This window comes from Pinus tabuliformis, chromosome 2_1 (genome assembly GCF_031772625.1).
Source record: "Pinus tabuliformis cultivar Carrire ecotype Pingquan chromosome 2_1, CPIR1, whole genome shotgun sequence".
Classification (NCBI taxonomy): Eukaryota; Viridiplantae; Streptophyta; class Pinopsida; order Pinales; family Pinaceae; genus Pinus; species Pinus tabuliformis.
The window spans coordinates 552,719,828-552,737,815 of record NC_142299.1 but is presented as its reverse complement, the minus strand read 5'-3'; the positions used below and the strand labels follow the sequence as shown (position 1 = coordinate 552,737,815).

The 17,988-nt window shown below is 34.1% G+C and overlaps 1 protein-coding gene across 1 annotated transcript in view; it reads right to left on the bottom strand.

The window, feature by feature from the left end:
- The window catches only part of LOC149201564 (uncharacterized), a 242,088-nt gene that overhangs the window by 62,614 nt on the left and 161,486 nt on the right, over nt 1–17,988 (bottom strand). Inside the window, exon 4 of the mRNA XM_089402955.1 lies at nt 950–1,250. Within this exon, the coding sequence (XP_089259081.1) occupies nt 950–1,250 (301 nt within the window). The remainder of the gene's footprint in view (nt 1–949; nt 1,251–17,988) is intronic.

Sequence of the window (17,988 nt, the reverse complement as noted above, 5' to 3'; positions counted from 1 at the left end):
ACTACATGTCCAAAAATGGGTCTACATGCTCATCATTTGAATATTTCAACTCTATAACATGATCAACCCGTCGTCTTCCTTGACATTTGCCTTCAAATCTAAAAAATCCCATCTAGTTATAATTGTAGATGAATATTATACATTGTATGAGAACATGCTATATTCTATGTATCATACTGTTCTAAGAGGACTCTTCACCTAGGGTTCGATGGGATTGATCTAATTAAATGATTAATGGCACAACCATTTTTTGTACACTATATATTATTATCTATGTATTGTCTCAAAGCTTTCCTATTAGCATTATCGAAAATGGAAAATTAAAGTTTTAAGTGTCAGACCTTCCCTACTAGCATTATCATGTGCTAAATAGCCTACAGGTAATTAATAACTTATACAATTATACAGCCTATCGATTACTAATAAGTGATCTAACTAAAAATCTGAATCGAATATTTGCTTTTTAGGGTTTCAAATAGGTGGCATACATCCCTAAAAAAATAAAAAATAAACCAAAAACTCTCACATTATTGCTTGGGATCTGGCATGTGAGGCCTAGCTGGCACAGGATCTGTTTCAATAGCATGAACTCTGTTTCTGGGTCTGAAGCATCCATTTACATGGCAGATCCTATATGGATCTCAACGGATCCGTATCTGTATCCATATCCAAAACACAGATCTGTGGATCCAACATCAAGACCCCATGGATCCGGTAACACAAATCTTGACTCCTGAGCACCATTTTATAATGTGATGTGCTTTAGCATCTAAAAGGTGCAACCAAGAAACAAAAATCACGTCATGGTTTGATGATTTTCAGCTTAAATTTGGAGTAAACACATTTATACCATACCATGTTGGGCTCCAAGATTTAGACCAATGAAGCACCCATTGGTGATTGAAAATAATGCCTCCATTTATTTAAGAAGAAAAAGTAATGGACTTACAGTAACAGTGACACCAATTCCAAGTGAAATAACTTGCTTTATAGATGGAATGCATTCTTTTGTTGCTGGAATCTTAATATAGACATTATGGCGATTGACTGTTTTGTGCAGCCAGTTAGCAGCTTCAACAGTCCCTTCTGTATCGAATGCAAGTCTGGGTGAGACTTGAACAGAAACATAACCATCTACTCCTCCAGTTGCATCATAAATGGGCTCAAGTAATTCACATGCATCTTGGATATCTTTTATTACAAGCTCCCAGTAAGTGTCCTCAACTCCTTTTCCTTGATTGATAAGTTGCCTGTAAAATAACATAGTGATTTTCCATGAAATGCATGATACAGACATATTAACAACTTTCATGAGAAAATTTCGTGAAAATACACAAACTTGCAACACGTTCCAGCTTTAAACTATATGATTATGCAGCTGCGAGAAGTCAGCAGTACCAATTGTTTAAAATATTCAACAGGAATCACAGTTCTATAATAAAATTGTGAAGCCACTATAAGAAATTAAAATTCTTACAGAAATCATTGTAATCTGTACAACAGCTCAAAAGAACAATATATATATATATATATATATATATGAGACCAACCAGGGTTGCGGGGGAGTGGCTCCCCCACCTTGAACCCGCTTCTGAATCATGCTCCCTTTGGTAGCAACCAGGCAGCGCGCTCCCGAAATCGCTCCCACATGGGAGCAAATCCGGCAGCGAAATTTTCACTCCCTAGCATTTTTTGCATTTTTTTTTGTAGTAACATTCCAAATGCAATTTTTTTTCAAAGAAAGAAATAATTTTTTAGTGGGGCAGCCTAATTATGAAACCTATGGTCCTAGTATTGATACGTGATTCATGGTAATGTTAAAAGTGACATTCTTCTTAATCTTCATTTTCATCTTTTTACTTAAATTTTTCACATTACCATGAAATGACTCAGGATGTTTGAGAGTGGTTCCGACCTCATTGGATTTCATATGGAGAAAGTGGAATTTTAAATCTCATTCAAAATTCAGCAGACTTATCAGTTTTTCAGGATTGGGAGGTGTTGACCACTACGTGTCAACTTCCCATAGCAGTAAACCCCCTTTTCTTTGCAAAAGGGATAGCATTTGATTGACATGTCTGTGCCATTCGACAGTCATCGTCGACTTGATCATACTATGTTGTAAACCCAGTCTGCATGTGTGAATTGTAAATAATCTTAGCAGATATGAGTCATGTATGTAAATTGCCTAGGTGGACCTAATTTTCTAGTGATAATCTACGTTCCGGAAGTTTTTTGTCTCACCGATCCATGATCGGCAGAGTTTTCCTTCAGCCTAACCCCAAAGCCGGATTGAATTTTGTCATTAGAATCTTAGAGGAATCCTAGTGTGTTAATCTGCTATATTATAGTTGTGTCGCAGAACTGGGTGGTTTATGAGGGTCTATGTCAATGGGTTTTCCCCCTTGAGATGTAAAGTTGTAAAAGTCATGATGTAAAGTGTCTTGAGAGTTAGAAAATGTTTTAATCCCCTCATAAGTCCTAAGTCCTAAGTCCTAGGTCCTAGGTGATTTTTCCAAAGGCTAAGTTCGAGGATCCATTCAATAAAAAATTAAAGATATAAATAATTAAAAAAAATTAAAGAATTAAAAAAAATAAAATAAAAATAATAATAAAATTTAATAATTAAAAAAATAAAATAAAATAATAATTTTAAAATAATAATAATAATAATAAATCAATTTTTTTGAGTAAATAAATGCAGAATTTCAATTTTTAATATATTAAAATGCATTTAAAAAAATTCAACGGATGAGATTAAAAGATATCTTGATCCTCATCGACAGTCGAGATTAGTTTGACATGGATCACTCGAACTAGCTGTTGGGAATTTTTCCTTTAAATAAGGTGCTAGGGGTCATTTGAGAGAAGATTAGATCTGAGAGTCTGGTGCTAAAGAAAGCTCTCTTGTAGTCATCTTTTTGTGCAATAAAGAAAGACTTTGGGGTTAAAAATCTTGCTGGTGTTACTCTTCTGAAAATGTTGTAAGATTGTTTTATTTTTCTGCATAATTTTATTTTCAGCCATTGAGGATAGTTTAATGAAGATTGATCTAGGCACAGGTATCTTGTCTGATCTTTGGGGTTTGAATGATAGTTTAGATTCTGAAACATAGTGGCAGGTATCTCCATTTGATCTGGGTTTCACTATTGTTTTCTCCCTCTATGTTAATGGTTGATTTTAAGCTGTGCAGGAAATCCTTTTTTTTTTTTTCAGATTACCAGGCGTTAGGGGAAGTTCTCGGCTGAACCAGCCAACTCCCGGATTGTGTTTTCTGAAAGAGCCCAGCCAGTTCTTGATCCCGGGCTTATCATTTGAAATTTTTTTATTAATGCATGCAGGGTTTTCTGAAGCAGCTCAAATTAAGTTTGAAATTCTAAAAATATAACTGTGGATTATTGACAAATCTGGCTGCTAAAGAGCCTTAGATCTGTAAATATTGTAAATTCATAGCTGGTTTGTAGGGTTTTATTTTTAATCCTTGCATATATTTTCTGGGTTTTTGTTTTCCATTTGCAGGTTGCAGGTCTGAGAAGAAATCTAGTTTTTGCAGGGTCTTTGTTTTGGCTGTCCAAGGGTTTTAAATTCTGTTACTTTTAGATCTGGAAATCTTTTGAGAGGGTTTCATCTACAGAGCTGAAGATAAGTGGCTCAAGTAATTTTATCAGAGTCCCTGGAAGGTATTTTCTTTAATTGTTGGTTGCCTGGTGGGATTGCCATAGAAACCCGCAGTCTCTTCTCAGCCTTCACGCAGCAACTGTCATTTCCCTCTGGCAGCTTCAGCATTTTTCCATCATTATACGTTCCCTCTATTTTTCCACACAGTTTTCACTGTTAGATCATACATCTGCTCTTATTTTGCTGCCGGCATCTAGCAAATCCTTATCTCCATCCGCAGCTTCAGCTCTTTTCTCACACTACTGCTCTCCTCAGCGTAATTTATTGTTTCCACCATAGAGCTGGCCATTCTTCCACGTTGCTTCCATTGTTTCCCTCATCAGCACGCTGCATTGTTTCCCTCATCAGCACGCTGCCTTCAATCCGTTGTTGATCCCTGCCAAATCCGCACGCATCCTTCTCCTATTAAACCTGCAAGCAAAAACCTGCAAACAGCAAGACAAACGTGGGTTCCTTCTTGTGTTTACACAGTAAACAGAACTCAAAACGCTGTTATTCCTGCGTCATTTCCACGCTCAGCTCGTTGAAAAACTTCGACCCCCATTACCTGCGCAGCAAAACAGTAAACAAGGCGTTTATATTTTTTTCTGTGTATATACGGGCTGGGTTTATGCGTTTTGATGTATGCATAGGGAGGATTCGATTTTCTGCGCTGCTATTTCAAGCCATAAGCCAAACCCTTCCCACGCAACAGCAACTTTCAATCAATCCGTAGCCAGCGCTCCACTGCTAAGCCTGCTCTTCCTTTCCGCCGCGGACCTGCAATCAGGCATTTTCGATTTTTTGTTTATCTGTTCTGTGTGCGTTTGGTTAGATAGGATAGGTTTAGGTTTGACATATTTTAATTTATGATTTTCTTTGTTCTACGTTGGTTTTGAGTTTAGGCATCTAAAAGTTCTTTTTGTTTTAATTTTAGATACATTTTAGTTTAGATTTTGTAGTCTTTAGGTTATTTTAAATTTAGATTTAAGTTCAGTTTTAGATTTTTAGAATTAAATGGTTAGTTTTAGATTTTAGTTTTATTTTTATTTTTAAATTTTGAATCTTTATAAAAAATATCAAAATCGATTTTTTTGTTTTAAATTAGATTTTATTTGGATGGTAAGTTTTGTTCCATTTTAAATTTAAAATTTTAAAAATCATAAAAAATATAAAAAATAAAAATTTCATAAAAAGCTCCTTTTTGTTTTTAATAGATTTTAGTTTTTTGAATGGAGTTCGGATTTTCCACAGTGTTCATGTTTTTTAGTCGACGTTTCGAGTCTGAAACTAGACTCATCATCAGGACAAAATGTGAGGAGAAAAGAAGGAAATGCAAGGTATAAATATGAGAAACCTAGGTTGTGAAGACCAATGGCCGACTCTTTACCTCATTGATGATTTAATTTGTTATTATCTTTTAAGTTTTTTGATTTTATAATTAATTATTTAATAACTCCTTGTAATTATTTTTAATTTTTATATTAATATTACAATTTTATATTTTGTCTTATTTTATCATTATGCTTCATAATTAAATTTATGCTTTATTAATTATGGTTTATGCTTATTGATATTTATGATGCTATTTTTAATTGATTAAAATGAGATTTTATTATTGTTGTTATGTAAGTTTATTTATTATGTCTTCTTATAAATTAATTTATTTGTTATTAAAATCTCTTTTTGTAATTCTTAGATTATTTAGTATTATTCTTATTAGTATTTTAATATTTAATGCTTTTTTTGTTTATATTTATTATTTTTTATTGTTAATGTTATTCTAATTCTATGTTATTATTATGCTCCTATTATCTATATTATTATTAATGATATTTATTATGATATTAGCTAAAGCTCTTCTATATATACCTATTGTTATCTACTATAATTGATATTTATTAATGCTCTACTATGAATACTTATTAATATATTTATTATTTGTCAATTATAATAGATGTTTTGCTTATTGATAGTTGCTAATCTATATTATTATATGTGTTATTTACTAAGATATTTATTAATGTTCTTCTATACATGCTTATTATATCTATTATAGTTTATAATTGTTTTTATATTTGATGAGGTTAATGTTAGCCTTATTATTTAATTAATATTAATGTTATTAATGCTTCTATTATTTGCATCCATTAATGCTTTTTATACCCTTTATTAGATGATTAATTTTAATTATATTATGGTAAATTTTTTTTAGGTTTCTTCTTGTCTCGGATTCTCAAGAGCAGCAGGTTAATATTATTATTATGATGGCAGGTTAGGAATTTCTAACATTGTTATTAAGATTATTAGCGGGGGTTAGCACGGTGTTCCAATTTTTGCTAATTTCCTGATGATGAGTCTAGTTTCAGACTCGAAACGTCGACTAAAAAACATGAACACTGTGGAAAATCCGAACTCCATTCAAAAATCACACCACAGTAATCTGCAAACGAAAAAAGATTTTAGTTTTGTTTTAATTTAGTTTAGATTTTTAGATTTATCTTAATCTTAGAATTCTATTTAAAAGATAAAAAAATTTATAAAAATAAAAAAATCATAAAAAATCATAAAAATTTTCTTCATATTTTGTTTAGATTTATTTGATTTTAGGATTAAATTTTAATAATTTTAACTTTTATTTAGTTTAGTTTAATTTAGGATATTAGTTTTGTTTAATTTTTAGATTTAAAATATTATTAAAAATAATATATAAGATTAAAAAAAATAAATAAATAAATAAATTTTTTTTAAAAGGCTTAACAAAAAAAATTGAAAATTCATTTTTGGTGACTTTTTGCAGTATTTATGTTCCACTTCTCTATAGTTAAATGCACTCAAATGTTTATTTAAAGTTAGCTATGTGAAAATGGTGACTGGTCAACATTTAAATTTTATGATCATTTAAAGCATTTAATTTTTCTTGAAGTTTAATTGCTGGATCATCGTTAAGGCGTTATACATTTGTTGAAAATCTTGCATTGCTCGGGTTATTTGATGATAAATGTTTGTTTTACATGGTTCATATTTTTGCAACATTTAATTATTTAGTCATCAACTCTATAAGGCACTCGTCTATTTACTTAGTAAAATCATTTTAGTGCTTGTTTCCTCGTGTCTCCCAACCCAACTGTGTCACAGTTGGTCATTCATTTTCCCATAGGGTCTACCCCCCTTAGCCGCGAGAGACAGGCTTAAACGGAGAGATCGGGGATCAGAGTGACAGCCCCCGGTCTGAGTGCCCGGTCTGAGTGTTGTCGTGACAATCTGTGCGACAACATTTTTTGGCGCCGTTGTCGGGGACAGAGTTTTTCTGGCCCTGGCATTTCAACGGCATTTATCATTCTTTCATCTTTTGCATATCTCATTTGAGCTGGCAGAGTCAACATTTTTTTGGCATCATTTGGATCTTTTCGTTACCTTATCTTTCATCATATCAGCAACTTCTCTTCAGTTCGTTTTTTGTTTGGGTGGCGACTCCATTTTCTTATTTTTCCCAGACAAGAAGCGTCCCTCTTGGTTGCTTTTTGGATCCTAGAATTAGATTCATTGTTCAAGTGGCGACTCCACTTCTTTCATTTATTAATTTTCTTGAGCAGAGATCTCTTTCTATCATCCAATTGGTCCCTCATTATTCATCATGGATTATTCGTTTAAACCATGTCATTTCACTAATGATCTCCATGATATTATGGAAGTGGCCATTTCTAAATTACCTTTGTTCTCAAGTGGTGATTCAGTCGCTGTTAAAAGGCATTTAGGCTTGTTTACTTGTATAATGATCATATATTATAGACCCCCTCAGTATAATCATGAAGATGTCAAAATGCGTCTTTTTGTCTTTTCTTTAGAGGGTGATGCTTTGAATTGGTTTAATAATTGTCCTGAAGATTCTTTCACTTCTTTACAAGACATTGTCAATGCTTTTAAAGATATATATGGTTATCCAGATAGCTCGCCTTGTGCCCCTAAAATTGTGCAACATAATGAAAGTAATCTTATGAAAGGTTCAGCTATCGGTGAAAGATTCCTAGACAATTCTTCATATCAGAATATGCCATCCACCTGTACCATTGTAAAACAAATCCATGATAGTGGAAAAGCAGGGACAAATGACAATGAAAAGGAAGATCAAAGGCAAATTATACAAGAACTAATGCTGCTAGTAAAAAATATGGAGATTAATCAAACTAATTACGCCAATGATGTAAGAACTTTATGCACCCACCTGGAAAAACGTAATAGGGAGATGGAGATCATGCAAAATCAGCATGCTAAGGAAATTGAGGCCATGAAGACTAATCATGACACAGAAATTAGTTTTATGCAAAGCAGGTTATCAGGCTTAGAGGAAAATATGACGACCATGAAAGCTAATCATGATAGGGAAATTAATCTATGCAAAACAAGTTATTAACTATGGATGAAGAAATGACTATCATGACATTCGATCATAATCAGTTAGCTACCATGCAAGCAAATCATAAGGAAGAGATAAACTCTATGCAGCATTGCTTGATGATCATAAAGGAAAAAGACGATAAAGTAATAAAAGATATGGAAGCTTAATCAGATATGTCTTCAGAAAAAGTTATTGACCATGGAAGAAGATCATGCCAAGGAAATCAGTGTTATGAAAGTTGAACACTCTAGCTAGATAAATTCCATTACAATACAGGTACATAAATTTCAACAGCGGATTAAGGATGAAGGAAACCAGGAAACATCAATAGATCAGGAGCCTTCTCATTTGCTGCAACAAGCTCCATCTTATTATGAGGAGGTCATTGGTTTGATTGAAAGGTGGTTAATTGAATGTGATCCAGATAAAATTAAAAACGATAAAGATCAGATGCAAGATGAAGAAAGACATGTCACACATATCTTACATACTTCATCTAAGAGCTTTGAAATAGAAAGTTCCACGTCATCAGTAATACAACCTGCCACAAAGAAAAAGCGCAAGAGAAAGAAAATGAGAAGAAGATTCGATGCATCAAACGGCCGCGAGCAGCTTGATTTTCGGATAGGAAAAAGTCGTACCATATGTAGAATTGGACATGGCACATCCGACAAGCAGCCGACAGATTTGCGTGAAAGCAGGCAAATGCTCAGTATACACTATATTGAACACATTGGTGCCATGGGGCATCCTTTGTATTGTATTTCTAACCCTACTCCTTGTCATTTCAGCATTTCATTTCTGTTTTAAAATTAGATTTACTTTTCCAAATAGTTAATAAATGAAGAGCTTATATCTTTCATGTGCTTAATGTTATATGATGATTTTTGGATGGACGCTATTTATTTCTGTTATGTGTTGCGTGGATGCAGATTCTGGATTCTCACATTCCTGCAGTGCAGAACGTGTCCCCAAGTGGAGCCAGATGTTGACCACTACGTGTCAACTTCCCATAGCAGTACACCCCCTTTTCTTCGCAAAAGGGATAGCGCTTGATTGACGTGTCTGTGCCATTCGACAGTCATCGTCGACTTGATCATACTATGTTGTAAACCCAGTCTGCATGTGTGAATTGTAAATAATCTTAGCAAATATGAGTCATGTATGTAAATTGCCTAGGTGGACCTAATTTTCTAGTGATAATCTATGTTCCGGAAGGTTTTTTGTCTCACCGATCCATGATCGGCAGAGTTTTCCTTCAGCCTAACCCCAAAGCCGGAATGAATTTTGTCATTAGAATCTTAGAGGAATCCTAGTGTGTTAATCTGCTAGATTATAGTTGTGTCGCAGAACTGGATGGTTTATGAGGGTCTATGTCAATGGGTTTTCCCCCTTGAGATGTAAAGTTGTAAAAGTCATGATGTAAAGCGTCTTGAGGGTTAGAAAATGTTTTAATCCCCTCATAAGTCCTAAGTCCTAAGTCCTAGGTCCTAAGTCCTAGGTCCTAGGTGATTTTTCCAAAGGCTAAGTTCGAGGATCCATTCAATAAAAAATTAAAGATATAAATAATTAAAAAAAATTAAAAAAAAAATAATAATTAATTAAAAAAATAGATAAAAATAATAATAAAATTTAATAATCTAAAAAAAATAATTAAAAAAATAATAATAATAATAATAAATCAAATTTTTTGAGTAAATAAATGCAAAATTTCAATTTTTAATATATTAAAATGCATTTAAAAAATTTCGACGGATGAGATTAAAAGATATCTTAATCGTCATCCACGGTCAAGATTAGTTTGACATGGATCACTCGAACTAGCTGTTGGGAATTTCTCCTTTAAATAGGGTGCTAGGGGTCATTTGAGAGAAGATTAGATCTGAGAGTCTGCTGCTAAAGAAAGCTCTCTTGTAGTCATTTTTTGTGCAATAAAGAAAGACTTTGGGGTTAAAAATCTTGTTGGTGTTACTCTTCTGAAAATGTTGTAAGATTGTTTTATTTTTCTGCATAATTTTATTTTCAGCCATTGAGGATAGCTTAATGAAGATTGATCTAGGCACAGGTATCTTGTTTGATCTTTGGGGTTTGAATGATAGTTTAGATTCTGAAACATAGTGGCAGGTATCTCCATTTGATCTGGGTTTCACTATTGTTTTCTCCCTCTATGTTAATGGTTGATTTTAAGCTGTGCAGGAAATCCTTTCTTTTTTTTTTCAGATTACCGGGCGTTAGGGGAAGTTCTCGGCTGAACCAGCCAACTCCCGGATTGTGTTTTCTGAAAGAGCCCAGCCAGTTCTTGATCCCGGGCTTATCATTTGAAATTTTTTTATTAATGCATGCAGGGTTTTCTAAAGCACCTCACATTAAGTTTGAAATTCTGAAAATATAACTGTGGATTATTGACAAATCTGGCTACTAAAGAGCCTTAGATCTGTAAATATTGTAAATTCATAGCTGGTTTGTAGGGTTTTATTTTTAATCCTTGCATATATTTTCTGGGTTTTTGTTTTCCATTTGCAGGTTGCAGGTCTGAGAAGAAATCTAGTTTTTGCAGGGTCTCTGTTTTGGCTGTCCAAGGGTTTTAAATTCTGTTACTTTTAGATCTGGAAATCTTTTGAGAGGGTTTCATCTACAGAGCTAAAGATAAGTGGCTCAAGTAATTTTATCAGAGTCCCTGGAAACTATTTTCTTTAATTGTTGGTTGCCTGGTGGGATTGCCATAGAAACCCGCAGTCTCTTCTCAGCCTTCACGCAGCAGCTGTCATTTCCCTCTGGCAGCTTCAGCATTTTTCCATCATTGTACGTTCCCTCTATTTTTCCACACAGTTTTCACTGTCAGATCATACATCCGCTCTTATTTTGCTGCCGGCATCTAGCAAATCCTTATCTCCATCCGCAGCTTCAACTCTTTTCTCACGCTGCTGCTCTCCTCGGCGTAATTTCTTGTTTCCACCATCGAGCTGGCCATTCTTCCACGTTGCTTCCATTGTTTCCCTCATCAGCACGCTGCATTGTTTCCCTCATCAACGCGCTGCCTTCAATCCATTGTTGATCCCTGCCAAATCCACACGCATCCTTCTCCTATTAAACCTGCAAGCAAAAACCTGCAAACATCAAGACAAACGTCGGTTCCTTCTTGTGTTTACACAGCAAACAGAACTCAAAACGTTGTTATTCCTGCGTCATTTCCACGCTCAGCTCGTTGAAAACCTTCAACCCCCATTACCTACGCAAAAAAACAGTAAACAAGGCGTTTATATTTTTTTCTGTGTATATACGAGCTGGGTTTATGCGTTTTGATGTATGCATAGGGAGGATTCGATTTTCTGCGCTGCTATTTCGAGCCATAAGCCAAACCCTTCCCACGCAGCAGCAACTTTTAGTCAATCCGCAGCCAACGCTCCATTGCTAAGCCTGCTCTTCCTTTCCGCCGCGGACCTGCAATCAGGCATTTTCGATTTTTTGTTTATCTGTTCCGCGTGCATTTGGTTAGATAGGATAGGTTTAGGTTTGACATATTTTAATTTATGATTTTTTTTGTTCTACGTTGGTTTTGAGTTTAGGCATCTAAAAGTTCTTTTTGTTTTAATTTTAGATACATTTTAGTTTAGATTTTGTATAGTCTTTAGGTTATTTTAAATTTAGATTTAAGTTTAGTTTTAGATTTTTAGAATTAAATGGTTAGTTTTAGATTTTAGTTTTATTTTTATTTTAAATTTTGAATCTTTATAAAAAATATCAAAATCGATTTTTTTTGTTTTAAATTAGATTTTATTTGGATGGTAAGTTTTGTTCCATTTTAAATTTAAAATTTTAAAAATCATAAAAAATATAAAAAATAAAAATTTCATAAAAAGCTCCTTTTTGTTTTTAATAGATTTTAGTTTTGTTTTAATTTAGTTTAGATTTTTAGATTTATCTTAATCTTAGAATTCTATTTAAAAAATAAAAAAAATTATAAAAATAAAAAATCTTAAAAAAAATCATAAAAAATCATAAAAATTTTCTTCATATTTTGTTTAGATTTATTTGATTTTAGGATTAAATTTTAATAATTTTAAGTTTTATTTAGTTTAGTTTAATTTAGGATTTTAGTTTTGTTTAATTTTTAGATTTAAAATTTTATTAAAAATAATATATAAGATTAAAAAATATATATATATATATTTTGAAAAGGCTTAACAAAAAAAATTGAAAATTCATTTTTGGTGACTTTTTGCAGTGTTTATGTTCCACTTCTCTATAGCTAAATGCACTCAAATGTTTATTTAAAGTTAGCTATGTGAAAGTGGTGACTGGTCAGCATTTAAATTTTATGATCATTTAAAGCATTTAATTTTTCTTGACGTTTAATTGCTGGATCATCGTTAAGGCATTGTGCATTTGTTGAAAATCTTGCATTGCTCAGGTTATTTGATGATAAATGTTTGTTTTACATGGTTCATATTTGTGCAACATTTAATTATTCAGTCATCAACTCTATAAGACACTGGTCTATTTACTTAGTAAAATCATTTTAGTGTTTGTTTCCTCGTGTCTCCCAACCCAACTGTGTCACAGTTGGTCATTCATTTTCCCATAGGGTCTACCCCCTTTAGCCGCAGGAGACGGGCTTAAAAGGAGAGATCGGGGATCAGAGTGACAGCCCCCGGTCTGAGCGTTGTTGTGACAATCTGTGCGACAACAGGAGGATTGCAATGTTTCCATTGGATTTTGTCATGTATTAGGGTATGGAACTCGTATTTAATGAAGAGCACCAATCCCTCTATGTATGTCGATGTTAGTGACATTGGTTGTCGAACTCCTCTATCATGACCCTAATAAAAATGTAACCATCACTCAAACAAAATCTTTACTTGACATGCTATGTTTTTTCTATCTTATGTTAATAAGGTGATATTAATGACAAAGATCTTGATTTTCCAACAAGACTGAAAAATTAGACATTTCTCGCAGCGGCAAGAGACCCAAGCATTAGCAATAGATAATAGATTTACATGTCTTTTCTAGTTTCTAGTAGTTTTTATAACCGTTGACTCTTTCATATTTATTATGATATTTTTTGTAAACAATATATGACAATTTAAGTTTGAAGTTAGGAATTATAACTCATTGGTAATGAATTATGAATATGATGCTTCATGAAAGTTGAAAGTTGTTTCATTTCATTTCATTTTATAACATTTAGTTTCATGTTAGATATTATTTGTTATAATGGTTACACTTAGCTTACAAGTACAACTTTGGTGATCAATAATGATAAATGTTATATATTGAATTTTGAAAGCTTGAAACTTTAAGATTGATGAATCATGATTCATGAGACTCAATATGTTGTATGTTACTAACTTGTGGACGTGGTTGATGAAGATTATAACTTCTAGATGATTGTTGTTATATGGTTCAATCTATGTTTTTTATATCTAATTCATCATTCTACATGTTTTTGTTGACATATATGCATCAAAATATAATATATATATATATATTATATAAAAAACACTCCGGGATTCACTCCCAAACTAGGAGCTTCTGAAAATGTCGCTCCCGCTCCCAAGTAACCTTGAGACCAACAGATCAACTGGACCTTCCAATTTGATATAAAGAAACAGAGATTAACCACTACCAAATCTTGGACCTGAAATATAACTTCTCAAAACAGATTTGCCATGAGAAAAGGTATAGTTCAAAAATTGGTGCATTAGGACTGCCATTGTTATTTCATCCAAGATTTTAACCAAATGACTTGTTTGATACCTCCAATCCACATTATCTGCCTTCATTATACTTAACCATGTCATTCTCCAAAAAAGATTTTTCATAATTGTTCCTCAAATGCTTGGATCCCTTTCTCCGAACAGGCAAGTGATCTTCTGTTTCACTTTCTAGCTCTTCTAATTTGCAGAAGAAAAGTTATAATTTATAAATTGGTGCATTGGGACTGTCATTATTATTTCATCCACGATTTTATCCAAATGACTTGTTTGATACCTTCAATCCACATTATCTGCCTTCATTATACTTAACCATGCTGTCCAAAAATGATTCTTCATAATTGTTCTTCAATGGTTGCATCTCTTTTCTGAAGCCAGAAGTGCTCTTCTGTTTCACTTTCTAGCTCTTCTAATTTGCATCATCAAAAGCATCCTCTCTCTTTGCAAACCTTCCTGAACATTTTACAACTCACCATTTCACATCTTAGCTAGCTCAGACTAGTTTACATTAGATATAGACTTGTTTCTTCCTTGCATTCAAGGCACCACTACTTTCCTTTTGTAGCATGTTTTCTTTTGTAATCATATCTCCTTTGTTTACTAATAGAAGGTAATTAGCTGTGTTATAAGAAACAATTAAGAGGAGGTGTGAAACACCATCAGCGTTTAAGAGTCAGATGCAGATGGGAAATGCCAGCAAAGCGCCACCCAAACATTTTACTTGTGTTTCTGTATTCTGGAAGCACCACCTCACAAGACAAACACCAATACCCGTTTTGTGGGGAGAATCCTGAAATGTTTCACTCATGGAGCCCACTTTTCCGGCCGAAGAACAGAAAAATAGCCGCAAAAATTAGTCCTTATTGGAAATTGCATGTAACTTTTAACTTCGACTCTTAAAGTTAATGTATCACTAAAAGTTAAAGTGGGACTCCATTTCAGGTTGTTTGTGAAATGTTCCTAGTGAATTTTGCCCTTAGGGTTGTGAAAATTCATAATGCAACTTATTGTCGCCCGGATTGTACAAGGACCTACGACAACTGCTTAGGGCAGGGGCTGTCACTCTGATCCCCGCCCACTCCATTCTAGCTGTCACCCAACAATAGGGTATGGGGGGTAGTCCCTATGGAATGAGGTGAAGGGAAACAAATTGGAAACTAACTTTTTCGGGAGACACGAATGAGTGGTCTAGCCACTTGGTTCAATTTAAGCAAGATTTTAATTAGATTGGATTCTAAAATATGAGACCAATGCTTTAATGGAGTCACAATTCTTGCTTATAATAAAATTGGAACCAATGACCGGATGGACACCCGTTGCTTGAAAGAGTTAACCTATATGATGTGCAAGTCTTAGGAGCTATGTGAGATGCAGTGATCTTGGTTAATTTTAATTATATGCCTAGTCTAAGTGTAACCTTCCCTTAACCATTTTGAAGCCAGGCTCCCAGGTAGATTGTGGGAAGGAGGCCAACAGGAAGCAGGCTAAGCCCTGATTAACGATATATTTTGTTTAGCTCCTATCACCCGATGCCTATGGCGCTGCAGAGACTGTGGCTCTGTCGACTGCAAAGTCACCATATTAACCACCGAAGAGTTGTTGGGCCCTTCAAGCTAGGTGAGAAGGGTTGTCCTATATTTATATCAACCCAGCTTATGCCAGGAGGTAAATTATTAGTGCAATCTAGACTTAGTATGTTTGTGCAAGAGAATATGGGTGAGATTATTTTGAGTTAAGATTGTTTATGTTACTTAAGTACTTATTGTGAATTGTCTTAAAGCAAGAGTACTTAACAATATTAAGATACAATCTTAAGCAAGATAGATGCTGAAAGATACAAGTGCAATCTTCAAGAAATTTCCACAAGATGTTTAACCAATTAAACCAACTTATCCACTTATCAATCAAGATGTCAATCACAGTTATCAAAGATGTAAAACAAGATTACACGTGATCTTATTACTCAATGCCAAAGAGATATGAAACTAGATTCACAAGATGCCAATATTCCCAAGAGACTTATCACCAGATTTGATTTATGATCTAAGTGTTTATAGTGAGTGAGCTTGTTAGATGTAAAGCATAAATTCTTATAACATATAAATGATGTTAGCCACTTTCACAATATAAATGCTAGGAACAAGTAACCAAATATAGGGCTATGAAGATACTTAGGCACTTTTTATGTTCCTATGATCTTTTTATGAGCAGCGACTATTATGAGAGAAGTAAACAATTTATGACAGCAGTAAGTAAATGTCAATCCAACAATGCATGTGCTTGCCAAAATATGCTCAATTGCCAAACAAACTTATCCAACTGAAAACTTAGATGAATTAGCCCTTTTAAAATGTATTCTTCAAATCTGAAAATATTTGTTACAGCAGTACTAAGTAGATTAACCAACAAATCAGTAAGCAAATGATATCAACACCAATACCCAAAATGCCAAAAAATAGTAAAAACTTACCAAACCTTGAAAAAACCAATTTTTAGAGCCTTTAGAGGGTATGACTCAGAAAATTTCAGATCTGATATGTTTATTACAGCAGTAAATAAATGACAGATCAGCCAACTAGCAATGCCTAAGACAATGCCCAAAATGTCCAAAAATGGCAAAAAATCACTGAAAACTTCAAAATTTTGATCCTAATTAAGAATGTGCTTCAGAAATTTCAGATCTGGAATTTTTAGTTATGCAAAAAATTTCAGCCAACAAAAAATCAGATCTAAGCCAAATCCAAGATGCCCAAGAGGCCAAAATTCATGAAAATCAAGATTTAACAATTTTGACCAATTTTGACCATTTAGTATGTGATTTTAGGGCTTAATTCTTACTGATTTAATTGTTGTAATAGAACAAAGATAAAACTAGGGTTTAGAGGTCAAACCCTAGGCCCAAGGCCTTGAAGATCCCTTGGTCAAAATTTGTTGAAACTTTGGGATCAAGTTGCCACCTGAAAAAACAAAATTTTTGAGCTTCAAAACTTGCAAAACCACCAAGTATTCAGACTCAAAACTTCAAATTAGGGTTTAGGACAAACTAGGGCAAAAAATGGCCAAGAAGAGCCAAAGCTAGGCCAAGGAAGGCCAGCGTTGAAGGCAAAGGGGGCTAGAATGATAGATCCGAGGATGGAAAGGCAAGAGGAGGTCAAAAAGAGGCAATGTTGGAGGAGAAAGAGGCAATGTTGGAGGAGAAAGAGATCTAAAGGCTTGACGCAGGGGTAACGAAGACCCTAAAGGCTGGACGTTGGGGGCTTAAGGCCCTAAAAGGCCACGGAAAGCCCTCTAGGGCTGTCGTCTATGATTCCAGAGGGAGGCCGAGGCCAAGAAAAGCCATGGCTAGCCCTAAAATGGGCTCAAACCCTTTGCACAAGGAGGAGAAGAGGAGGTCAAGGCCTCTATGCCTCGCGACCAACCTCAAAGACGCCTAAAACTTGGACGCAAGGTGTCAGAAGGCTGACACAGGAAGGAGAGAGGCTGACGCTGGCCTTGGAGGGGCTAGATCTGGTCCTAGGAGGGTTGAAAAGCTAAGTCATCTGACATGGGGATTCAGGATTCATAGGATACGGGGATTCGAGTGTCAGATTCAGACACGTTGACCCCCCAGAACAGGAAACATAAGATTCGTTATATATTATTTTATTATATATATATATATATATATATATATACATACATATATATATATATATATATTAAAAATTAGATATTTCTTACACAAATTCTAATTAATGATACAAATTCATTGATTTCAAACATAGATCTTCATCTATAGCATGCATAGTACATATAAATTTAAAATACATGTCAGTAGTCACATAAATCATGATTCATAAAAGAAAGACAACTTACAACTACAAGATAGTAAGATAAAGACACAGACAGCTGTAGTTTTCTCATTAAGTCATCAAATCAAAATGTGTTACATAGGTAGTGCTAGTGCAATGCCAATGGCAAATAGAAATAGAAAATATAAAACAACTACAGGTATACAAGCCTCAAGGCAATAGGTAGCCCATGACTCATGAGTCATCAATCCTCATAGTCATCATTAGAATCAGCGTCAATGTCCTCATCATCATGGTCACCACTGCTCTCCTTTGCATCCTCCTCCTCCCTTGTATCCATAGTCGCCTCTACATCTGCTGGTGTGGAGGATGACCCCTCTAAAATATCACCGTCATCAAATCTAACAGGCTCTAGCACTGGATC